This window comes from Remersonia thermophila, chromosome 5 (genome assembly GCF_042764415.1).
Source record: "Remersonia thermophila strain ATCC 22073 chromosome 5, whole genome shotgun sequence".
Lineage (NCBI taxonomy): Eukaryota > Fungi > Ascomycota > Sordariomycetes > Sordariales > Chaetomiaceae > Remersonia > Remersonia thermophila.
In genome coordinates, this window is record NC_092221.1 from 1587334 (window position 1) to 1610840 (window position 23507).

General features: G+C 57.8%; 8 protein-coding genes and 1 non-coding gene across 9 annotated transcripts; 5 read left to right on the plus strand and 4 right to left on the minus strand.

Annotated features, from left to right (window-relative positions):
• Nucleotides 1-88: 88 nt before the first annotated feature.
• On the minus strand, nucleotides 89-2769 carry VTJ83DRAFT_5655 (uncharacterized protein; the record flags this gene model as incomplete). The annotated part of the gene is made up of 3 exons (XM_071012279.1): nucleotides 89-2147; nucleotides 2213-2552; nucleotides 2625-2769. The coding sequence occupies 3 exons, from the start codon at nucleotides 2767-2769 to the stop codon at nucleotides 89-91; spliced, it is 2544 nt and encodes an 847-aa protein (XP_070865030.1).
• Nucleotides 2770-6102: 3333 nt separating this feature from the next.
• Nucleotides 6103-7626, plus strand: VTJ83DRAFT_5656 (uncharacterized protein; the record flags this gene model as incomplete). The annotated part of the gene is made up of 1 exon (XM_071012280.1): nucleotides 6103-7626. One exon carries the CDS (start codon nucleotides 6103-6105, stop codon nucleotides 7624-7626), a length of 1524 nt encoding a protein of 507 aa, XP_070865031.1.
• Nucleotides 7627-8421: 795 nt separating this feature from the next.
• VTJ83DRAFT_t120 lies at nucleotides 8422-8493 on the plus strand. Its single transcript has one exon. It is a non-coding gene; the product is annotated as a tRNA-Met (tRNA).
• Nucleotides 8494-9094: 601 nt separating this feature from the next.
• Nucleotides 9095-11012, minus strand: VTJ83DRAFT_5657 (uncharacterized protein; the record flags this gene model as incomplete). Its single annotated transcript, XM_071012281.1, has 4 exons — nucleotides 9095-10322; nucleotides 10383-10395; nucleotides 10456-10779; nucleotides 10868-11012. The coding sequence occupies 4 exons, from the start codon at nucleotides 11010-11012 to the stop codon at nucleotides 9095-9097; spliced, it is 1710 nt and encodes a 569-aa protein (XP_070865032.1).
• Nucleotides 11013-15400: 4388 nt separating this feature from the next.
• On the plus strand, nucleotides 15401-16627 carry VTJ83DRAFT_5658 (uncharacterized protein; the record flags this gene model as incomplete). The annotated part of the gene is made up of 1 exon (XM_071012282.1): nucleotides 15401-16627. One exon carries the CDS (start codon nucleotides 15401-15403, stop codon nucleotides 16625-16627), a length of 1227 nt encoding a protein of 408 aa, XP_070865033.1.
• A 616-nt stretch (nucleotides 16628-17243) lies between these two features.
• Nucleotides 17244-18393, minus strand: VTJ83DRAFT_5659 (uncharacterized protein; the record flags this gene model as incomplete). Its single annotated transcript, XM_071012283.1, has 3 exons — nucleotides 17244-17705; nucleotides 18009-18106; nucleotides 18165-18393. 3 exons carry the CDS (start codon nucleotides 18391-18393, stop codon nucleotides 17244-17246), a joined length of 789 nt encoding a protein of 262 aa, XP_070865034.1.
• Nucleotides 18394-19171: 778 nt separating this feature from the next.
• VTJ83DRAFT_5660 (uncharacterized protein) lies at nucleotides 19172-20701 on the plus strand (the record flags this gene model as incomplete). Its single annotated transcript, XM_071012285.1, has 3 exons — nucleotides 19172-20274; nucleotides 20333-20611; nucleotides 20674-20701. 3 exons carry the CDS (start codon nucleotides 19172-19174, stop codon nucleotides 20699-20701), a joined length of 1410 nt encoding a protein of 469 aa, XP_070865035.1.
• A 617-nt stretch (nucleotides 20702-21318) lies between these two features.
• Nucleotides 21319-22533, plus strand: VTJ83DRAFT_5661 (uncharacterized protein; the record flags this gene model as incomplete). Its single annotated transcript, XM_071012286.1, has 3 exons — nucleotides 21319-21419; nucleotides 21500-21720; nucleotides 21785-22533. The coding sequence occupies 3 exons, from the start codon at nucleotides 21319-21321 to the stop codon at nucleotides 22531-22533; spliced, it is 1071 nt and encodes a 356-aa protein (XP_070865036.1).
• A 224-nt stretch (nucleotides 22534-22757) lies between these two features.
• On the minus strand, nucleotides 22758-23214 carry VTJ83DRAFT_5662 (uncharacterized protein; the record flags this gene model as incomplete). The annotated part of the gene is made up of 2 exons (XM_071012287.1): nucleotides 22758-22917; nucleotides 23045-23214. The coding sequence occupies 2 exons, from the start codon at nucleotides 23212-23214 to the stop codon at nucleotides 22758-22760; spliced, it is 330 nt and encodes a 109-aa protein (XP_070865037.1).
• Nucleotides 23215-23507: the final 293 nt, after the last annotated feature.

Here is a 23507-nt window from a genome sequence, read left to right on the forward strand (position 1 = left end):
AAACTCCCAACTCCCTCCCCGCTCACAACACCATCCATCTCACCATAGTATACCCTAACCCCTAACACCCATCAGGCCAGACGCTCACTCAAAATGGGTACGAGTACCGCCATGGGTTCCTAAGCTCGCCGATACTCCGGGGCCCAGCAGGCTCCGGCCCCAAAGCCCTCCCCGCACCCTTGCCATCCCACCCGACCTCATCATCGTCAGACCTCCCCAGGCCGGCGGCAGCATACTTGCCGTCACACTCACCATCCTCGCAACCGGAGCGAGGCTCGCCCGGCTTTCCTGCGCCACCAGGCAACACGCTCCTCTTCCCCACGGTCCTTGGGCTAACGTTGACATCCTTGCCGCTGTCGGAATCTGGGAAATCATCATCATCGTCATCATGATAGCCGTCCGGCGTGGCTACCGACAGCGCCGACGCCGCCGAGGTTCCCACGGAGCAGAGGCTTGGGGTGGTTGTCGTGGTGTTGACGGTCAGGGTGGGGGCAGTGTGGAGGGCCTCGTTGGAGCGATCTCGGCTGGGAGGCCTGTAGTCGTTGGTGGTAATGGTGGCGGTGTTGTTGTTGCTGTTGATACTGTCGTTGAGAGGCGCGGTCCGACTCTTCTCCAGACCCGACAACGAGACCGTGTGAACCTGGGCCTGGGCCGTGGCCATCTCCTGTCTTGGAGACGGTTCACGGGAGCGGAAGAGTCCAAGTTCGCCGCGAACGGAGTTATTGTCATCATCTTGAGAGCTGTCTCGGCGCTCCGCGATCCACCTGCTCAGGGTCTGATGAGGGTACCTTGGCGCCGTTTCGCAGAACGCTCTGGCGTTGTCGAGTTCCAACTCGTTCCGTGAAGATTCTTGCTTGTTCATGCCGCCAAGGGTGTTCTCCAGGTCGACCCAGCGTTCCAGAGGCGTCGCGCGATCGGGAACTTCGATGTGATCCTCTTTCTTTGGAGGACCGTTTTCAGCCTTGGAGAGACGATCGCTCTCTCCACGAGACACAACCCCCTGTCCGCCGCTCGTAGACCGCAGCGACAACTTCTTGATACTACCCGCCACCTCCTCTTCCTCTTCCTCCTCCTCCTCCACAACAGATTCCTTCAAGGCTGTCAATTTCGGCTCATGCCTCCAATACCACGGCGGTGGCATCTTTGGATCAATCGGTGTGGCGCTCCATCCGTCCTCATCGAACGGCGTAACGGGCGTCAAAGCCGCACCAGCACCAAAGACGGACGACTGCACGCCGTCGTTACAGAACTGGCTCGGTCGTCTGGGGAACCGCCACGGATAGGGAGAGCTGGCGGGTACGGGCTGGTGGGAGGCAGGACCAGCGCGACCGTGCTGGTGGAAGCCGCCCGCGGAAGCCGGTCCGTCTGCGATGGCCGGCGTGTCGATGATGACGTCGTCGGTGATGGCGCTGTCCATTGCCACGTAATGGTCGAAGATTGGCGGGCGGGTTGGGATTTGGAGCCGAGTAGGTGACCGGCTGTCCGCGGGCGCCTCGCCGGGACCGCCTTGTGCCAGCCACGGAAGTTTGGGAGAGTTTAGCTGGCGCGGGCTGTGGGGGCTGACAGGACTGCGGACAGGGCTGTGGAAGGGAAGCGCGGGCTGGGGATCGATGCCGGGAACGATACACTGGAGCGCAGGGCGCGTTGGCTCCGCGATAACTCCTTGCCCGGACGCGATAGCGGTCTCCGGCGCAGTTGGCCGGGCAGGTTGCCGGTGGTGTTGGTCTTGCGAATTCTGCACAGGCTCTTTAGCATCGGGCTCGGTCAACTTGCTCACAGGCGGCTGTTCCGTGTCGACGATGAGGAGGTCGCTCACGCCGCGGCCCAGGACGCCATAGATAAACACTTCACCGCCTTTGATGCCAATCACGGCACTTGTGCCGGTGTAAATGACCTCTCCCTCAGTGCCTGAGCGATTACAAAACACAACGATGACCTCCTCGTCGCTGTCCGCGCGGATCAGGGGCTCCAGGCGCTGGACCCAGTACACGAGAGCGTCGAGGTCGGGCTCGAAGGGGTTCTGGAGGAAGTGGGCGGCGTCTTGCGGGGCCTGCCAGGCCATGTTCAGGATGACCAGGTTCGCCTGCGCATGGAGGATGTGGAAGCCAAACTCAAAGGCATCCCAGGGAGCTTCAAGTTTGTAGGGACTGTGAGGGACGTCAGCTTTCGTGACCGCATCTCCGAGGCTGTCTACGCGGGGGTTAGCACGCACTTGATATCGGTGCAGATGCCCAACACAACGTTTCCCAGCCCTGGGATGGTGCGGTTGAAGAAGCCATCGGTTCCCTCAAGGGCCCATATCTCGTCGTTATAGTACAGAAAACTCTTTCGGTAGTTGGCGACCGGGTCGCCGTCCCCGTTGACAACGTAGGCAGAGTTGTAATACTCGGGAGATGCTGGCCATTTCGCCGCGACATCAACCTTCTCGGGGTAGCCGACGACGACGGTGCAGTCGTACTTGAGCGCCGCTGTCTTTGCCCACAGGCACGAGATGCCGGACTCAGAGTCCTCGAGAAACGGGGCGATGTGCTGAAGAGACTTGAAGTTGCAGCCTTGAGAGGCGCGTTAGTGCAATTGCCAGAGTGACAGCGACATAGGCTGGCGAAGAGGAGAGCCCAACGTACCGGTGAAGGCGAGCTCCGGGAGGACGAGGAGGTCGAGAGCGTTGAGATGGTCGGGGTGAACTGCGCTCAGGATCGCGTCTGCTTTGTCGAGGTTGCTGTCGATATCGCCGACCTGAGGGTCGAACTGCAGGCAAGCGATCCTCATTGTGCCAGCGTCGCTCGTATGATGGGCGCGCGCAAGGCCTTCCAAGCTTCGTGCTTTTTCCTCCTAACCCAGCAGTATCACAGTTCTTGTTGACGGCAACTGGTGCTTCTAATGGCCATGATGCTTGACGACGGAACGGCTCTGCCAAAGTACGAGCTGGTGCAAAGAAAGAGCCGTCTACGACCTCTGCCCAAACGCAGAAGAAAAGGGGTCAAGAAAAGTGCTAACTATAGCGCTGGGGAGCGCTGCGCCGATCAGTCTGACGCCGTCAGCCGAGTACTGAGTAGGGGCGCCGCGCTTCCCCCGCCTTCACTCTCCAGGTCCGGAAACGGGCCCGAGACACCACCAGGGGTTTCCATTCATTCAGTAGAAATGGCACCACGGGCGACGCCGATCGAAACGGCGAGCCGGGTGATTGGTGAAGGACGGTCGCTCTACGGAGCGGCGGGCCAGCGTTAAGCGCCACGGCCTGGGGACTAGGTGATTCAGGTGTGACCAGTGACACCATGCAGTGGAGCGGGCTTCTACCGTTTTTGGCCACTGGGTGAAGTCTAGGGAACTAGGGAGTCACTGCCGATTCAACCTCCGCAACCATGGGTAAAACTATAGAAGGGACGGCCATTTTGCGGGATGCAGCCGTCGCAGCCATCCCCAGCCACAAAAGAGGCTTCTCGCGAAGAAGAACGTTGAAAAAGCCATGCTGGCTGCATGTTGGAACCAATGAAGTGCTGGCTTGGCTTGCTTCTGGACGCCTGGTTAACGAAGATTGACCAAGGACAATCTCTTCGCCAAACTTCTGTCCTGCATCTGTGTCCAGAGCGTGGTCCCGTTTGAATGCGTGAGGTAAGTAGGCAGGTGTGGGGTTGGCGGGTTTGCAAAAAATCGGGCCCGGGAGTGAAGTATTAGTGAAGCGAAGTGTTCTCACCCTCTCTTCCCCTCCCCGCCCTCCTCTCTCTCCCCCCCCCTCTCTCTCTCTCTCTCTCGGGCGCTCTCAGGTCACGCTGTCCTCGCTGCCGCCACGCGGACTTCCCCCAGCCCCATACTGCGTACTACGTATATTCCCGATGTATCAGCCTGCATTCGACGATCTAAAAGGCGCTGCCGAGACGCTCCTCGTGCCGATGGAGCCTTGGCATCTCAAGTCCAGTCAATCATGCTGCAAATCACCGAAGCTGCATGTGATGAAAGAACGATGATTGGTCGGAAACCCCTGCGGGGATGCAACACCGAGACGGCGTCAACGCGGGGCATCCATCGGCTGGTTGGCTTCTACCACAGGACACGCTCTGGCTGGTATCACCAAGCTCGCCCGCCTCTCGGACTCTTAGAGCAGCTGCTTGTCTTGTTTCCAGACCGGATTTGGTCAGAACTCGCGACGTCTAGCATACACGTGCAGAAAAAAAAAAGCTCTCGACGGTTTTTATAAGTCTAACAGTTGATGCTTAGTGGGGCTGGGCCCCCGGCTGGACCGCTTGGGTCATATTATCACGGGCGTACCGTGAAGCGGGCCGAAGCTTGTTGGATCCAACAAACAATCATGGGTAGTATGTGTAAGGCACACAACCTGTCCAAGTCAAACCACATATACATTCGTTCCTTACAGTGCTGTGCTATTCGCCCCCCCCCCGAAGGATGCATGCGAGTTGCCCCTTGCAGAGCAGCTCAAGCGGAACCGCCAGATAGCCTTGGATCGGCCCGCTCCCCTCCTAGCACGGCATTGGCCGGTCTTCAGCCACAGCTCAGGTTTTCCTTGTCGTCTGCATGACGTATGTACACCATGATGGATTCCTCGCAGGGTTCGGCTGGTCCGACCAATAACTCAACAACCGGCCCTCTTTTAGACATTCCTCTTCTGCCCACATTGCGGGCCTACTCGCTGCCTGAAAGGTAAACACCTCACCTGAAAAGAGGGCAGGGCCTGTAGCGTCGAGGTGACCTCATCCTTGTACGTTACTCTGACGAACAACGAAAGCCTGTGTGTTAGATGGCCGAAACATCGGTACAGAATACACACTCCTAACAGACAGCTCTCATGAAACCCCCGATGAACGAAGCCTTGGGCTTGGTAGCCGACGCACTGCACACTTCGGAGACAGCCGAACTTCCCCATCTTTGAAAGCTCGTCATCGACGATCCTGTCCAGAAGTTTGGCTTTGAGCTGCATCCTGCATGCAAACCTGACGGTATCTGTTTAAGGTGTCCCGATGAAACCCTGAATAAGCGCTGACACCGTCCCACTTTGGATGCAGAGGGGGCATAGCCGCGACAGCGACCCATCCCAGCCAGGTCGCTGTACTGCGTACATGCGGTGGTATGCCGGCCCCCATTTTTGGTCATGTTTGGCAGCTGTTGATCCTGGGGTCGCACGGTGTTTGGCGATGAAGTACGTTTCGGAGTTCATGGGCTGCTTGTAATTAACCTTGTCAAGGCCGTCATTGTTGGTCATGGTGGCTTCGAGAATTGAAACCCCATGCCCGCGGCGCATGTTCTCGAATGCCGTACCGCACCGCCATTCGTACCCGTCCCCTACCACTTGGTAATGAATTATACGGCGTTCACCTAGCATTGAGAAAGTTCTGCTTCGGCGGCGCAGCAACGCTCCCCCCCCCCCCCCCCCCCACAACTTCCTCTGAGCCAAGCACCCAGCAACGGCTGGACCGGAAGCATTCGATACTAACTAGTACCTGATGTCTCCTCGCGTCTTACGACATGGGTTCCAAAATCGGACAGCCCATCTGCGTTTTGCAGATGACGAGAGCGGCTGTCATTCCCAAATGCGTCGTCCCCAGCCTTCCTAAGCGCACCTGGCGCTTAGCCTGCCGCGGGCTGACCCCGTTAAGGCAACTCTGCGATGGAGCGTTGCATTCTTCAAGGCTCGGCGGGCGCACAAGATGCAGCGTGGCTAGCCTGCCTTGCCGCAGGCCTGTCAGCATCTCCGCCTTCTTTCCCTCCTACTATTCCTGTTCCTGCTTTGACGCCGCCAGAGATCCGGACGCCGCCCTCGGGATGCCGAGTGCCAGCCGGCTGGCTTGCAGTAGAGGGGGGCTAGGGCTGTCAAGGTGACGCATGATCAGGTACCCCGTCCTGGGCGTGGGCGATCCCAACTGCCGTCATGCGGCTCGGATCGCCATGCCCTAATTTATATCATGTGGCCCCTCCGCTCCCTCTGTGGTTCGGCCCCCTCATCCGGTGCCGTAGTTCTGGCAAGATTACAATGATGCATGCCATGCTTCTTGAACTCGAGGTCTAGGGTTCCTGCACATATTGATCGACGGGTCATAAGCACCGTCACGACCCTGCCAATCTTGTCGACCCTCACCATCGCCAGCTTTGATGCTGACCACCAACGCCAGCCGGTACTGTTGCACAACCCAACCGCCATACTCGGGACCAAACGCGGCCCGACAAACCGCCGGTTCAACCAGTTCGACTCTTCCTGTTGCCGTCATTGTTGCCATCACCATCGGCGCGGCTCTTCTCCTCACCGTCGGCATCTTCCTTGTTTTTGCCTGCCGTCGGCGTGCCCTACAACGCCAGCGCGCCGCCAATATGTCGTCCGACGTGGGCGACTACCGGACCGTGACCTGGCCTGCAACACCCAAGTCTCACCCCGATTCGCCGACGAGCACATCGTCGCTCTCAACCCAGGCGCTGTTGGATCTCGGCTTCCGCACCGAAGACTCTGTCCTCCCCAGCCCACAGCCCGAACGAGGCACTCCTGACCGCCGCAGCGTTGACACTCTTTTTGCGCTCCGCTTCTACGGCCTCCGTGATGCCCATGAGCTGGAGGTTCCTCCCTCCGAGCTGCCCGCTACACCTCCTCCAGAGCCGACCTCAGCACCACCACCTCCCCCGGTCACCGGGCCCCTGCCCCCTCCGACGCCACCACCCTCCACATCACCGGTCCCGCTCAACCAGCGCCATGCGCCGGCCAAGCGGAACACGGGCAAGACGCAGACAATCTACCTCAACCCAGCCGGCGAGCCATGGGTGAGCGTTCCTCCGCCGGCGATGCCGCTGCCCGCGCCGCCCGCGGTGAAGCGCACATCGTCAGACTCGCCTGACCGGCCTCGGCCGATGTTTTCTCTCTTCCCCGCCCCGGCAAAAACACCACAACGTCTGCCAAACAACACGCCCAAACTCCAGATCCCAACCCCCGCAGCCACCCCGGCCGCCACCCCGGCCCCATCCCCGCAGGCCGAAACGCATCCCCAACCTCAACCTCCACTTCAACCAGTCAAGCGCAACTTCTCGCGCCCCTCACCCATCGTCATCCTCCCATCTACCATCCCCCTACCCGCCGCTCCCGTGTCTGGCATTTCAGGAAAGACTCCCACGAGCGCTCCGCCGTCGGGCATCCGCCACGCCCAGAGCCTCGACTCTGTCTTGAACGACGCCGGACCGGCGAGGGCCCGTGCCGGAACACACCCGACAACAAGCCCCAACCCGAACTACAACGAATGCATCCCGCACCACCACCGCCGCCATCATCATTACAAATCCAAGTCCCAGTCCCAGTCCCGCGAGACACCCGCCTTCCGGGCAACTCCGACCTCGAGCCGGAACGGGGCCCGCACCCCGAAACTCAACCTCGACCTAGGCGGTAACTTTGCCCAGGACCTCGGTGTCGGGCTGGGTCTTCAGTTTCCCAGGGCAAGCCCCAGCCCGCCGGCCTCCAGCCCAACCACCACCACCGGCACGCAGCAGCAACTGTACTTCCCCCCGCCGCCGGGTCAGCCGGGCGCCACCAGTCCCACCCAGGCGGCCGCCGGGGCCTCGGGGTCAAGGAAATCGTTGCTTCAAGGTCGGTTTTGGGGGTGGGGATTTGGGTCGAAATATCCGACGAAGGCTTCGTGAGGGGTGCTCCTCGGCTCCCCATTAACTCCCCTTTCCACCTCCCTTCGCCTGTTTTTCTTTTTCTTTTTTCTTTCTTCTTTTCTTTGTTTTAATCATCTTTGTGTTTTTCCATTCATGTTCGTTTTGGTTCAGCATCCATGTATCTTTTGTAAATTATTCACTGCACACCAGCTACGTTTCATGATTGCTTTTGGGTTGGGTCATGGATAGGAGTTTGCTTCGGGGGGTGTATTGGGCGCATTGGGGGTTCTTGGATACGGGGAGGGATCGGGCATATGAGCTGAAGAAGGACACTGGGCAACCGGAAGGAACACCTCCTTTTATACCTGTATTGTTTTGTTATTTCCTATGGGTGTCTCGGTCGGTGCATTGGGAGCTAGGGGCTTGGAGAAGGTTGATGGTCATGGCTGAACAGGAACCTGTACGATGACGTTGTTAATGGGCTTATAACGAGACATGATAGGTCGGCATGATGGGAATTTCCAAGACAACATAATACAGAAGAATAATCGGAATCATTGACGGAACTCGCGCTCAAATTCCACGTTATGGGGATTTGCTCTTACAGGCTTGATTGCTCCGAGGTGATGTTGTTTTTGGATTCAGGGTGCATTTAACAAAGGGTTAGGGTCACCACCCTGGTCGACCCCGCCATCGACCGACCCGCACAGCCTTATCTTTATCTTTTCTCAAACCCCCACCATGCCCCACACCCCCCACCACACAAGTAGAGCATTTTGTCTGGAAAGAATATCAGCTCTCCGTCTGCGGGGTCACAGCATGCGTCAAGCAACAAGCTGCGTAGCTCAGGGGAAGAGCGCCGGGCTCATAACCCGGAGGTCACTCGATCGAAACGAGTCGCAGCTAACATTCCTTTTGACTTTTTTTTCCTGTGTTGTCTTTTTTCTTTCTATTTCTCAACCGAAACATGCCCAAGATCATCACCCCATGTGATCCCCTAACGCATTCCATTTTGTGCTGGTTGCTATTCTCGGACGCGCAGGCACCCATATCGACCCTTCTCTGCCCCAATGAAGCCCACGATGTACATGATTGCTCTCCCTTTCGGCGCCGCAAAGGACCTCGACCGTGCCGCTTTCATCCACGGCCCCCATTGTTATGTCATTTTAGGCACATCTTCTACGAGGGAGATGACAAGTCCATTGTAAGAAACGACTACCTCCTGCGGTCTTGCGGTCAATACTAGCAAGGCATCTAGATGCACACCCAGTCCCAAAGTCGCCCCAACCTGGCCTGTGCCCAGATTTCTGTCCTGTCCCTAGTCGACACAAGCCTCCCTCAATGCATGCGGACTAAACTCTGGCCTTGACCCGGGATTCCAATATCCCCCTTGCATCAGATAAACAGCACATAACGTAGCTAGACTACAAGGAGGAAAGAATCTGGCAAACATGAGGCTCCCCGTTTTCGAACCACGCCCGCCTTCTTCTCCTACATTCCGTCAAAATCACCAGCAAGCTCCGTTCGAACGAAACACGCTGGGGCTCGCCAGAATAGGTATCTCCATGCGACACCCGACCGGTGATGCAGACGCCGATGCCGACGCGCTCCACGGAGAGAGGAGCATCATCAGCCTGTCGGACGGTTGTGATTGTGATCCTGGCGAAGCACGCAAGAAGTCCATAGCCGCCGCTGACGGTTGGAGCGGGTGTGGCCGCGGGGATAATAACCCCTGACTCTGAGTCCAGCTCAGGTCATGGTCTCCATGGTGCCGGGTTTCTCTGCGGTAGGTGTAGTTATGATTGTTGCCGTCGCCATGGCCGGGATCGTAACAGTCCTCGTCCACGTCGCTTTCCCAGGTCCAGCGCCTCGGCTTACTGCTTGGCGAGGACACGTCGATAATGATGGGAATTTCAGCCGCGGTGGTGGTGGCGGTGGCAGGAGGCGTGGCCACAGATGTCGGCGAAGAGCTTGATGAGGTAGCTTCTGAGAGAAACAGGGAGACGGGCGGGATGTTGGTTTGCAGGGAGAGTTTGGGACGGCCTGGTAGGGTGGCGCGCTGAACTGGTGACAGCTGCACTCGTCTTGAGGTTTGCGAGGAATGAGCATCCACGGCTGCTGTTATTGCTGCAAGCCCCGGCTCTGGCGCCTTCGTTTTGGTGTGCTGGTTTGGTGTGAACCCGGACGGAAGGGTAGGCGAGTCTACGGGGCCACATCCTGGCCCTTTGCCCGACGATGCGGGGTCCCGCGGCGGTTCTTCATCTTCTTGAGAATCGCCTGCCGGTCCGGGGCTGGCTCCCGACCCCCCCTCCGCTGGGGAGCTGCTATTCATCCTGCTGAGGGGTTCGCGCACGAGTCTGCCAAGCGGCGGCCTGTCCGTATCAACGACCAGCAGCTTCTCTTCCCCCCGACTGAGGAGGCCGTAAACGGCCACCTCACCATCCCGTATGCCCAGAACGGCGCTTGTACCCGCGTAAGTGGCGTCGTCCTCGGTGCCGTTACGGTTCGCAATAACAACGATGGTCTCCTCGGAGCCGCCCGCTTGGATGATGGGCTCGAGCCGGGCGGCCCAGTAGGCGAGGGTGGTCATGTCTGGCACCTCTTTGTGAGCCAGAAAGGCGGTTTGCGCCTCGTTGGTCAACCACGCTGTCGATAAGATGACCAAGTTAGCTTGAACGCGCAGAACGTGGCTTGCAAACTCGTAGTCGGTCCACGGAGCCTCGAATTTGTAAGGGCTGTGTTCGGTTAGCTACGCTGATCACTGTCATAAAAGTCTGGCTGGTATGGCTGCTTACTTGATGTCCATGCCTGCGAAACCTGTGTTAGCAGAGGATATCATCGAATATTTTGGAAGTGAGGACCGCTTACAGATACCAATGGCGACCTTGCCGAGATTTGAAATCTCGCCTCCGTAGAACCCCTGGCCCTCTCGGGCCCAGGTTTCGTCGGTGTAGTACAAGAATGACTTGCGGTAGTGAGCCAGCCTCTCTCCGCGGCTGTCAACCATGACCAGCGAGTTGTACAGCTCGGGCTCAGCCACCGCGGAATCCTGCGGCCCAGCCGTCTCGGGGTATCCCACGGCCACAGCACAGTTGTATTCACGCGCAGTCGTACGCGCCCACTGAGAACTGATGCCCGATGCGGTTGGCTCAACGTGGGGAAGGATGTGCTCTCGCGACTTGAAGTTGTATCCTGGTGAGCGTCAGCCAACCTCTGGACATGTGGCACTTTCTGAACACCACCCTTGTGTAACCAACCCCCGAGGGGCAGTCTGACATACCGCTAAGGGCCATTTCAGGAAGCACGAGCAGGTCCAAGTTCTCCAGGTCGCGAGGGTCTGCACGGGAGAGCACTGCTTCGGCCCGCGAGATGTTGTTGGACACGTCACCCACCTGGGGCGCGAACTGGAGACACCCGATGCGCATGGTGGCGGACAGGCGATATTTGATGTCTTATTTATGTTCTTGGTCACTCAGACGACCCAGACAAGGGGCGTACCGAGGGCGGGCGGCAAGCTGACGGAATACCCGGGAAGGGAGTGCTGTGGTGTGAGGCCGGGCTGCTGGTGACACGGCTCTAAATCCGTTCCACCGGGGAATTTCCAAACTCATCCAAGCCCAGACGTCCGACACGACCCGGTCTTTTGTTCCCGGCGCCTGTTCTAAGGGATGGGTAATGCGCTCCTACGCTGACTGCCTACCTCGTATGTCTCTATTCTTGCCCGAAACAAACGAGACAGACGACACCTCGAGTCAGGAGAAGAAGATGGACTGCCAGGACGATGACGGGTGTCCCAAAATACAAGCGCGGGGTATTTTTATCTCGCCGTCCCGGACATCGGCAGCCGTTGGGAGGCACAGCTCAGTGAGTTTCGAACAGCACATCAACCGATGTAACGGTGCCTTACGTAGTCCTGCATACAGAGCCGTGGTATACGTGCCGAGGCGAGAGGAGGTGATGGTGAAATGTTAAGGTTTTAAAACCAAAATGCCACCCCGTACACCAAGTTCGGGCTCCTGCGACCGGTTCTTGGTTGCCGTTAGCGGGTCTTCCCCGAGTTGCCCCACGACGCTAAATTACACAGAGGAGCCCGTGCCGGTACGCTTACCGGTCTGGAACCGCAACAGCCCCGCCTATTCGATCCGTATGCCACCGGATCCCTACCTCCACACCACCTTAACCCGGAATATCACCATAGGCAACCATGAAGGCACATGCAAAACCTCATACATGATGCTCTCTGGGGTACGTTAGTTGCTTTACTTTGTATGACCTTCTCAGACCCCCGTGATGAAAGTTACAGCCCAGCCATACTCTCCAAAACACGTTCCAACCTTGAATGCCCCAGGGCTATGTTCTCGTCCTCATAGAAGCTCCAACCAAGCAGTGAACAGTACCTCCGTAGAGTTGCCTTCTAGCTTATAAGCAGTGTCGGCAGAGGAATCTGGTACATACGGCCATACCCACAAGAAAGCACGGGATCCCGTCCGCTCTCCCCTAGTTAAGCTTGTGAGGGCCCGAGTAGTAGTTGGGTCGGTGACGACCAGCGAATGCCGGGTGCTGTATGTTTTTGTTTCTTGTCTTTTTTTTCTAAAAAAAAAAAGAAAACAAGCCAAATGGTTCCAGTTTAAAGACAACGAATCCATAGGGAGCTGGTACATACGGCGGATGGCTGCGTTGAGCTGTCGGTGACTGGGACCGTGTATTGGCAGTCCTGTCAGCCGAGGCTGTGGCTATGTCGAGCCGCACGGAAGTACCTATACAACAAGGACGAATGGAGAAGCAGGGGAATACTAGCATAGACCAGCTCGGTCTCTAGCCGGGCTCTCTCTTCTTCACCCTGGGGCGTTCCCCATGCCAGATCCCAGCGAGGCTTTCGTAGCTACCGATTACACCCACTCAATGTTCCTCCAGGCCCGGATAATGACATGTGTGGCTTCAGAGATGACGTCCAAGGGAGATACAACACCATGAGTTTTATCCTGGTATTGCTGTTCATCGCAAGTCGAAGTCTTGTTCAAGTGGCTTGCTTGTCTGGCTGGGAGAAAGAGTATAACAGGAGTTGCGGTTGCGGTTGCTTCATCTTGCAGCGCTCGAAGACTCTCATTCCTCTTCTTTCTGATTCTCTTTGCCTCTCAGTGAACAGAGTGAAGGGATTCAGAAACAATATATATCGGGAACCAACTTTATAAAATCTCAGATAGGTAAACACCGGGAAAGGGTATTACCATCATCATCGTCGTCATCATTATCACCACCACCACCGCCGCCAACAACAACAGCAGCAGCAGCAAAGCAACCAATACGATGCGCTTCGCGAAGCATGCTATCACCCCCTTCCTCACAGGTGTTGCTGTCAACCCTTTGGCTTACCACTCGGAGCTTTTGCCCACCATATCTCCAGGTCCAGCTGGCCTCCTGATCCGTCAGACAAGCGGCAAGTGCCGCCCCGGTTACGTGGAATGCTACAACTGATGCATGCCCAAGGAGGCCGTTTGTTCAGGTTACGTTATTCTGCTTTCTGATCCGGGCCCTCCTTGCCACAATCAGGGACGTAACGGATGTTAAAGCAGCGGGCAAGGGCGGCATGACGCACACTTGGTTGCCTCTTAACGGCGTCCCAGGCTACTGCGATGCCGACACGTTCTGCGTGGGTGTAGACAAGAGTTGCATGGTATGCGTGTTCCTTCACTCGAGCTGCCTCGATCGGAAAGAGGTCCTTCTCTTGCTAACATTCGTTACGAAACATGCACACGTCAGCACATTTGGCAACACCACAGGGGAAGGCGCTTGCGATGTGGGCTTGAAGCGTTGCGACCGCCGATGCATCCTCTCCACCGCCCAGTGCTGCAGTACCGGTTCGGGGAAGTATTGCGACGTCAGTTGGCTTGCCATTTCGTTTTTTGCCTTCACCGAGAAATATTGGCCTATGGTCATCCAAGTGGGTTCACCTTGCGCGTCACGCGGGTGCTTCTCTCCAGCCACCATCACCACCTTGTCTTCCTCCTCCTCCTCCTTCTCCTCCTCTTCTTCTTCTTCACTCAACGACACAGGTATACCAATAACGACGATACCAACGGCAACTTTCACGACAGACACAGAGCCTAGGTTGATGTCGACGTCGACGGATGGGGGATGGTCGATGCACAGGCAAGAGGTAGGTGTGTTGCGCTTGTTTTGGGGGTGGGAGCTGCATTGGTTATATACGTTTGTATCCGAGTCCCACTCATGTACCTAGATAGCTGAAGGGGAGGGCGGGTGGGAACGGAGTACAGTGAGAAGGTAGTGATGCTACAGATTTGCCTTGCCGTGGTGTTGGTAGGTGAGGAACGGAGTTTTGAGTGAGCACTGAACGGAGCATGGTCGTTTAGATGGAAGCAAGTTTGCTCCTAGGCAGGATATCATCTGTGCATAGATACTTGCCTAAGGTAGATAACTTTTCTGGATAAAGAATGATAGTGGTGCTCTTGTCTACCTCCATCCAAGGCTGCTGCTGTCTGGCAAGATGCTTTTCAATCTGACAGCAAGCAGAGTCGAAAGGCGGTAGCAGTTGGATTTTAGCCAGAGCCCAAGGTTGAACACAAAAGTGGTCAAATGACTCGGGAATCGTCAATATCATAAAGCTTCTATATCATCCTCCGTTGTGAGACCGGATGAGGAGGAACAGCACATCTCCCGCATTGTCAAGTCCCTTGTCTTATACCTCGCCCACCCACCGGTATACACACCCTCACGCCCCCCACCGCCAGTACGATTGTAGCAGCAACGCTAGGACTCCAGGAACAGTAGAGGCTCCCGTTGGGTTGTAGCGCCAAGTCCAAGAACACGGTGTGTCGAAGTGGAACGTTGGTGGGGAAAGCTTGTTTGCCGGTGAGATGCTGTATGCTGTACGGGTTCGCTTGTGTAACCAGTCAGCGCGGCCTCCAACTTTCGGAACATACCGTGCGGGCGCTAAAACCCATCGATCGCAAGCCGCCATTGGCTGGATTGCATCAGACAGGGTGGTTTCCGCATCCACTCTGTCATCCCGACCTGCCATCAAGAGCCGTCACCTTCGTTCTGACCACAGATTGTCGCGTCTGTTGTCATCGCTGTGATTGGCGCGGACAGATTCAGCGAAGCTCCGCGCCGCTGACGGGCTGGAGAGGCGCGCTTCCGTACGGTGCAGATTGAGCAAGGGTCACTCCCTAGCTGCCCATCCTTCTCTAGGTAGTATAATACACTACGCAGAGCGCCCCCCACCGACCGTTGTGTTCAGTGCAGACAGCCCAGTGCGGTCAGGGCGAGAGCAGGACGGGGATGGAGTCTTCGACAAATCTACTATCCGTTCAGGTGGATCTTGCCTCTGGCCTCTGAACTGTGCATCGGGATTCCGGGCGGAGGAATCATGATCAAACAGATCGTCTTGGGGGCAGAGAGGACAATAGATCGGGCTTGTGATGGTCTGCTGTGTTTGTTGCCCGCTGCCCACCCCCGTGGTACCGTGCCCGGATGTACTGTCTTGCACCGTGTGACGGGACTATGGGGATCGCCAACTGCATCTGCACAACGGCAGCTAGTCCCCGCGCAGCTGCGGTGGCTTGTATTCCGCTTGATGGTGTGGGTGTGGGCATGGGTGCGGCCAGGCAATCTTACATATGAATCGAAACGGGCCCCGTCGTTGTCCGAGGCTGGTCGAACGCGGTGCCTGGTACCAAGAAGCCGAAGATTCTGACCTGTCGCGCGTAGGTTTGGTTGGTCTTTGGCCGATGTCGAGGCTCAGTCCGTGAGGCGTATCCGAGCCGCAACGGGACTGCCGTAGTGTGCGCTCAGGATGGCGCCCACCGATTCCCACGTTCTTCCCCGGGACGCCGGGTCCGGGACGGACGACGCCCTCACGACCGGCGCCATCGCCGGCATTGCGGGCGGCGCAGGTGCGCTCTTCTTGAGCGCCGCCGGCCTTTTCTTCCTCTACTGGCGCCGACAACGAAAGTTCGACCGGGAGGACAGCTCGGACGCCGAGAGCCTCGACTATCATGGGCACCCTTGGCGGAGGAGTCAACGAGCCGTGATAAAGCCTGCCGTTGCCTACACCATGGACTACAAGCACAACAACCCGCAACACCATGAGGGGGCCACGTTCGGCGCAGAGCCTGCTTCCTCGACAGGCATCTACTCTCCAGAGAAGGGCTCATCCGCCTTCTCTTCCTTCGGTAGCCCTCCGGGCTCGGCCAGCGCCATGCCCACGCACCCAGCCTACGTCCCTCGGGCTCTTGTCCGCGGAGCCAGCACTCCCAGCACTTTGAGCCGCTCCACGGCCGCCACCTCACCGCCACCGTTCCCGAGCCCTCCATACCTAGGGCCTCTCTCATCCGCTCCCACAACCCAGGCAGACGACCCTGTCATCCAAGCCTTCTTCCGTGCCGCAGGAGGAGAAGCAGGAGCCAGGGGCCAGGGCACACAGAACTTCGGGGCCTTCTCTCAAAGCCGCCAGACGCCGCCACCGCCCCTGAACTTTTTGTCGACAACGCCAAACACCACTAGCGCCACCCCCCAACACCCTCCTCCGACTCATCAGCCATCGCCATCCCGTTTCCAACCCCGTCAAGCCCGAAAACCCCGCCTCTACGTCCCGCCGCCCCTTAGCCTCAACCCTGTTGTCATATCCAACACCAACCCATCCCCGCCCGTCGCCGCCGACGGCTCTTTCGCGACAGGAGGCACCATCCCACGCCTCTCGGAGGGCGGGAACCCGCTCCCAGGCCGGGAGGGCACCGCCATCTCAGACCCGCTTGCATTCCCGGAACTCCACCCCCACCATCTGCCTCCCAACAAGAAGCCGACGCGACCGCGCAGAGACACCAGGACGAGTTGGGCACGGGACGAGGTATTTGATGATGACGATGGCGACGAGCGCCACTATGCCGACGACGACGGCGGCCCTGACGATGATGGGTATGCCGACACCACGTATACCGACGACGACCCTCCCGGCTCCGGGGCCCATCAGCGGTGCGGCCATCATCGCAGTCAGCGTCAGCGACAGCAACAGCAGCAATGAGAACGGCAACGGAGCCGGTCACGACGGCGGTCTGGTGGCGGCGGCGGTGGTGATGGGAATGAAGAGGAAAAGAGGACGTTCCGCGCACGAGCTCTGTCGAGTGCTGACGATGGAACGGAGGACGAGGAGAGAGGAAAGAGGCAAAGCAAAAAAAGGTCGGATTGGCATAATGGTGGCGGGGGAGGAGGGAGATATTATACCGAAACTGAGGTTGGAAAGGGGAGTGATATTTGGTGATATGATACCGAGGTCTTCAAGTTGAAAGGTGCTTTTGATTGTGTTTTAATACCTTGTATGTGATATATGGGTTGGAAATCAGGGATCTGGGAGGCTCGGGCGGTCAACTCGAAAGGACGGCGGCATGTGGTGTTGCTTGGTGGTTCTTAGTGGCTGAGGTCTTTGTTGTTCATGGTACCGGCGGGCTTCATGGTTGCGGGCTGGCCTGCTTTGGGGGTCACGGTGCCATCTCGCTACGATATACGTCTGGTGCGGATGGAAAAACTTGTAACTTCTTGCACAGCTGAGCATGAGAAGAAACGCAATCCGTCATTGTTGAATGTCGGACAGTATGCCATTACATTAGGTGGTATCAAAACGTAACTCCACGCCTTACTACTCAGTCGCCGCCCAGGCGATGACCAGCACCCCTTGTCTTCCACGAATCGGGCAGCACCGAGCCAGTCGATGCCCCGGTGGTCCTGCCAGTTCCCGCGCCCGATCCGGACGGCCGGACAGCCGTGCCGTAGCCGCGGCTCACATTTCTGGGGGTCTGAACAAGATACGAAACAAAGCTTGGGGTTGCGAGGACCCTCGGGCCGCCGCCGAACTCTGGCCACAGGCGCCACAGGAAGTCGTGCAAATGGGCGGCAACAATGCCACTGAGCTGCATCGGAATGATCCAGGGGCGCATGAGAAACGACATGAGGATCATGCAATACGGGATCGTTTGGGCGGGCACGGTAAAGAAGAAAAACCCAGCCTGAGCGCCGCGCTGGTCTTGACACGCCGTGTACGTCAAGGCCATGATAAGGGCAGGGAGGAAAAAAGCTCCCGCGCCGAGAATGACGCGGTTGATGAACTGCCTATCGTTAGTACTCGTGCCAAACGACGGGCGCGAAGACTGGACCCAAGGCCAGCCTAGTTTACTGAGAGAATGTAGGGAGCTATAAAAAACCACCCGAGCGCACGGAGACTGCAGAACGGGCCATCCAAAGCCATCCCACCATACCCGCACCCCGACCGACCCCCTCTGGGATCGATCGGCATGCGGGCGGTAATCTTCCTCGATTCCAGGAACCGCGATGGTTGGGGAGAAGTAGCACCATGCGGGCAGATATTCGAGGGGTTGAGAAGAAGTGACAAGGAAGCGCCAGGGACCTACAATGATGAAACTGCCGACGGTCATCAGGTACCAAACGACGTCTTCCTTGGTCGCGAACTTGGGGTTCGCTGTCTCGACCTGCTTCAAGTATTGGAAGACTGCAGCGCGGGGTCAGACAACACTCGTCGCCGTTGGGGATCGCCCACGCATCCGTACCGAAGTAGGAATCCATAATGATGCCCAGTTGCGGGTCGCTGACGAGGAAGCTCGTGAACAGACGCCATATCTCGGGCGGGAAGCGGAAGAGAAAAGCCGTGTCATAGTAGAGCCAGGCCGCCGGGAGCCAGCCCAGCAGGTGCACTGAAACCGACGTGACCAATACGGCGGTTGTCAGCGTACGCGCGATGGGCGGCTGGGCCCAGTACGCGTCCATAAGCTCCGACATGGTAGGCAACGATGTGGTGATGTGCTGGAGGAAGGAGTGTAGTGTATGTAGGCCTTGGGATCAGACAACGATCCGTTCGTTTGGAGATCTCGATTTCGCGAAGAACGTCCAAGCCGAAAACGCAAAGCTCAACAGCGCATGGCAGTGAGGTGAGATGAACGGGGGAATAGGATGCTCGGGGCGTCCCGGCAGCCGGGTTGAGGGAATGCAGCTCCCACGAGGCGCAATTGATGATTCGTGTCTTTTTTGTCGCCTGGTTCAAGAAGAGCTAGAAGTGGGAAAGAAGTTTGCAGCAAAAAAAGGAACGGTTTTATGGAAGCCGGTGGAGCAATCTGCACCAGCCACGCTCAGGGTGGGTCCGGAGTGTCTGCGCCGCAGCCGCCCTGCCATGCATTCTCGTTGTGGGTGCGGGTGTGGCTGGTACTTGCAGGGGTTTCAGAAAATAATTGAACCGAAGAATCAGGGACCATCAAACGGGAACACGATGAGGAAAAAAAATAAAAAGAAAAATGCCTAATGACTCATGAAACGGTGATAGATACCCCAGAGAATATAATTATCTGCAACTGACATCCTGGCACCCAAACTTGTTTGGGGCCGACCCAAGTCGCTTGGTAACTGCCTGGTACTGGGAACCTTGGTATCCCGACGGGACAAGCTCCGTTCCTCGGAGCAAGCCGTGACTTTTTTGAGTGTCTGCTGGTCTTTCCGGCGCAACCATCGCAACTACATTCAACCTCGTTGCTAAGCATCTCTGACACCACATCCGCAGGCGGGCATGGCTGGCGTCACGGGAAGTTTGTTGAGCCAATTGAGGCAGAGCGGCAGCCAGCTGGGCCGCCGCCTCACTCGGGCACCCTCCCGCTCCTACTCTGCTTTGCCCAATGGCTCCATCCCAGCCGCCAAGAAGAAGTACGTCCCGACCCAGGGCACATATCCCGTCGGTTTCAAGGCTTCGGGCACGTTGGTCGGCGTCAAGCCCGGGAACAAGACCAAGCCGGACCTGGCCCTGCTGGCCTCGGACACCCCATGCTCCGCCGCCGCCGTCTTCACCAAGAACAAGTTCCAGGCCGCTCCCGTCACCTTCAGCCGCGCCCTCCTGCAGAAGAAGGGCAACCAGGGAATCCAGGGCGTCGTCATCAACTCGGGATGTGCCAATGCCGTCACGGGCAAGGGCGGACTGGAGGATGCCGCCAAGATGGCCCACGAGGCCGACAAGTGCCTCGGGAACCCTGATGGCACCATCGTCATGAGCACGGGCGTCATCGGTCAGCGGCTGCCCATCGATAAGATCCTCAACGGCATCCCGAGGGCCCACGGCGCGCTGGGCGCCTCTCACGACCACTGGTTGGCGGCTGCCAAGGCCATCTGCACCACCGACACGTTCCCCAAGCTCAAGTCGCGCACCTTTTCTCTTCCCTCGTCGCCGGGCGTCGAGTACCGCATTGCGGGCATGACCAAGGGCGCCGGCATGATTCACCCCAACATGGCCACCTTGCTCGGCGTGCTTGCCACCGACGCCCCCGTCTCCTCCGCCGCTCTTCCTGGCCTGCTCAAGTACGCCGTCGACCGCTCCTTCAACAGCATCACCATCGACGGCGACACGTCGACCAACGACACCATTGCGCTGCTGGCCAACGGTGCCGCTGGAGGTGCCGAGATCGTCCCGGGCACCCCCGATTACGATGCTTTTCGCGACGTGCTGACGGAGTTCGCTACCGAGCTGGCCCAGCTCGTGGTCCGTGACGGCGAGGGCGCTACCAAGTTTGTCACGATTCGCGTGACCGAGTCGGCGAGCGAGGAGGCCGCCCGCCGCATTGCCAGCACCATTGCCCGGTCGCCGCTCGTCAAGACGGCGCTGTACGGGAAGGACGCTAACTGGTATGCGTGGTGTGAACGGAGTCAAAAAACAGGACTTGGCTGACATATGGTCGTTCAGGGGCCGCATTCTGTGTGCCACCGGTTACTCGCTCATCTCGGAGCCCGGGCAGCCCATCAATGACGTTCCTGAGGTCGTGCCAGAGAAGACCAGCGTGTCTTTTATTCCCACGGATGGCACAGCCGAGCTGAAGCTCTTGGTCAACGGGGAGCCCGAGACAGTCGATGAGGCGAGGGCTGCCGAGATCCTCGAGCTTGAGGATCTTGAGATCCTGGTCCGGCTGGGCCAGGGAGACAAGCAGGCGACTTATTGGACATGTGATTACAGCCATGAGTACATGTGAGTGGACCGTGTGCCTTTCGCTTTGCACTTTCTCGCCGAGGCTGACTGAACTGTTCCAGCACGATCAACGGAGATTACAGGACATGAAGAAGACGGCGCCTGAGCGGGAGTGATGAGCATGAGCAAATGCTTGAATATACAATGGCCCTACTAAGCCGAAATACATAAATGATTGCATCGTAACTAGACCCTCGCTGTGCGAAAGCTCGACCTTCGTTCTTGATGGAGACGCCTACGTGTTCCCTCAACCTGAACGTCCCTCCACCTGGCCCTGGGTTTAGCTGCCCCATTCGCTGCTCGTTGGCGTTGGCGATTGACGCCGATGATGAGGTTGGCAATGAGAGTAGCCTTCGTTTCGACCTTATGATTCTGCCATGAAAGGCATTGCCCATAAGACCCTGTGTCCTACGTACCTGGGAAGGCGGGTTTACAGGCAAAGCTTACGGAGTACCCAGGCAAGTCCCCGTCACGGCGTCTCGGGGGCCAATCGGTGTCAGCTGGACAGGGTTAGGGTTGTCAGGCATCCTCGCGTAACCACTTAAATTGGTCGACGCGTCAAACGCGTCTGCATCCCAAGGTATCCTACCCTGCTGGTTCCGCTGCAACCACTTGCCCAAGCTGACCGACTGCCGGAACCTCGAACCATCCGTTTCATTTCTCCCCATTCAGAAACACCACTTTCCACACGTTTCACGCCGTCGACCATGTCATCATCAAAGCCAGAGGAACGGGGCGAATCGTCAACGGCCGCCCACAAGGCCGCCGTTGCGAACCCACAAGGCAATCCTGCCTACGAGCTGCCCTGGTACGTCACACCGAAGTCTAGCAACTTCCTCCCCTGCCGCAGGATTGAATCAAATCTGGAGTTCTGACTCGAGCGTACAGGGTAGAGAAGTACAGGCCCGTATTCTTGGACGACGTGGTCGGAAACACCGAAACGATCGAGCGGCTCAAGATCATTGCTCGCGACGGCAACATGCCGCACCTCATCATCTCGGGGATGCCTGGTATCGGAAAGACCACGAGCGTTCTGTGCCTGGCGCGGCAACTGCTGGGGGACGCGTATAAGGAGGCGGTGCTTGAGCTGAATGCCAGCGATGAGCGAGGTGCGCCTCCCAGCGGGTTCCCCTGGTCATAATTACACGACCCCGTTGACACTTTTGGGAACAGGTATCGAGGTGGTTCGGCAGCGAATCAAAGGCTTCGCACAAAAGAAGGTGACCCTCCCGCAGGGGCGGCACAAGATCGTGATCCTCGACGAGGCGGACAGCATGACATCGGGCGCCCAGCAAGCGCTGCGGCGGACGATGGAGATCTACTCCAACACGACCCGCTTCGCCTTTGCGTGCAACCAGTCCAACAAGATTATTGAGCCTCTGCAGTCACGGTGCGCCATTCTTCGCTTCGCAAAACTCACCGACGCGCAAGTCGTCAAGCGGCTGCTCCAAATCATCGAGGCCGAGAAGGTCGAGTACAGCGACGACGGCCTAGCTGCGCTCGTCTTCAGCGCCGAGGGTGATATGCGCCAGGCCATCAATAATCTGCAGTCGACGCACGCCGGCTTCGGTTTCGTCTCTGGCGACAACGTCTTCAAGGTGGTCGACTCGCCGCACCCCATCAAGGTGCAGGCCATGCTCAAGGCGTGCTACGAGGGCAATGTTGATGCCGCCTTGGACACATTGCGCGAGCTGTGGGATCTGGGGTACTCAAGCCACGATATCATCAGCACCATGTTCAAGGTGACCAAGACGATCCCTACGTTGAGCGAGCATGCCAAGCTCGAGTTCATCAAGGAGATTGGCTTTACGCATATGAAGATCCTCGAGGGCGTCCAGACGTTGCTGCAGCTGAGCGGGTGCGTGGCGAGGCTCTGCAAGCTGAACATGGACCCCAAGAAGTTTGAGTTGCCTAAAAAGTGATTGGCAGTGTTGGGCCGACGAACACTAGAGGGAATGAAATAGATGAGATACCCAATGGAATGCTGCGTGCCGACCACCGGTGAGATTGTACATACGGCAGCTCTATGCAAGGCACCAGCCTGGCGCGAATGCTATAATATGATACAGAGATGAAAAATATTGGAACAAAGTAGTTCCTCCAATCACCAATCTTGCCCCTCGAGCGGTCTACCTACACCCTTGGACTAGTCGTCATCGTCATCACCCAGCTCCTTCTGGATTCTCTGCCAGTACGCCTGCTCCCGCGCGAGACGCTTCTGGACGCGTATCCTCTCTTCAAAGGCACGGAGCCTCGCGTCCGCTTCCATCATGCTCCCTAGCACCATTCCGGACATTTGCAGATACCTGCCAGGGAGCGTTAGAATTGAAGTGAGCACTTAAGGGTTGAGAACGAACGAGAGGGAACACAAAAGGGATTCGGGAAGGAAGAAGGGAACAAGAGAGAAGATGATGAGAATGGGGTGAGCAGTACACTTTAAACTGAATCGTCAGTCCCCGATACACCGGCGACACGGCATAGCCAATGCCGCCCAGGATGGCGCTCGCAATGCCCCATTTGACAGCCCCGTACACGGCACCGCGCGATGCCTCCCACGAGGCGTCGGTTGCCTCCTGATGCTTGGTCTCGTTGATGGACGGCATGGGTTACTTGGTGTGCGGGGGGAGGGGGATCGGTTGACCTGCAGAGAGGACCTTTGTAACCCGCCGGCGGGTGGAGGTTGAAAAAAAGAACCGGCTACGCCGGAGCCGGTCTTGTGAATCGAGTGCGCAAATGGACGGCCGGTACAATGTCAAAGGGTCAGCATTCGGTGCTCATGATGTAAATCGCACGAAAGGCTTGCCAATTGGCGGCTTTTCCAGGATCGGTAAGGGATTTAGACAGATGAAGGAATGGGTAGGTAAGGGTGACGGGCCGGACAGTTGAAGCCGTAAGG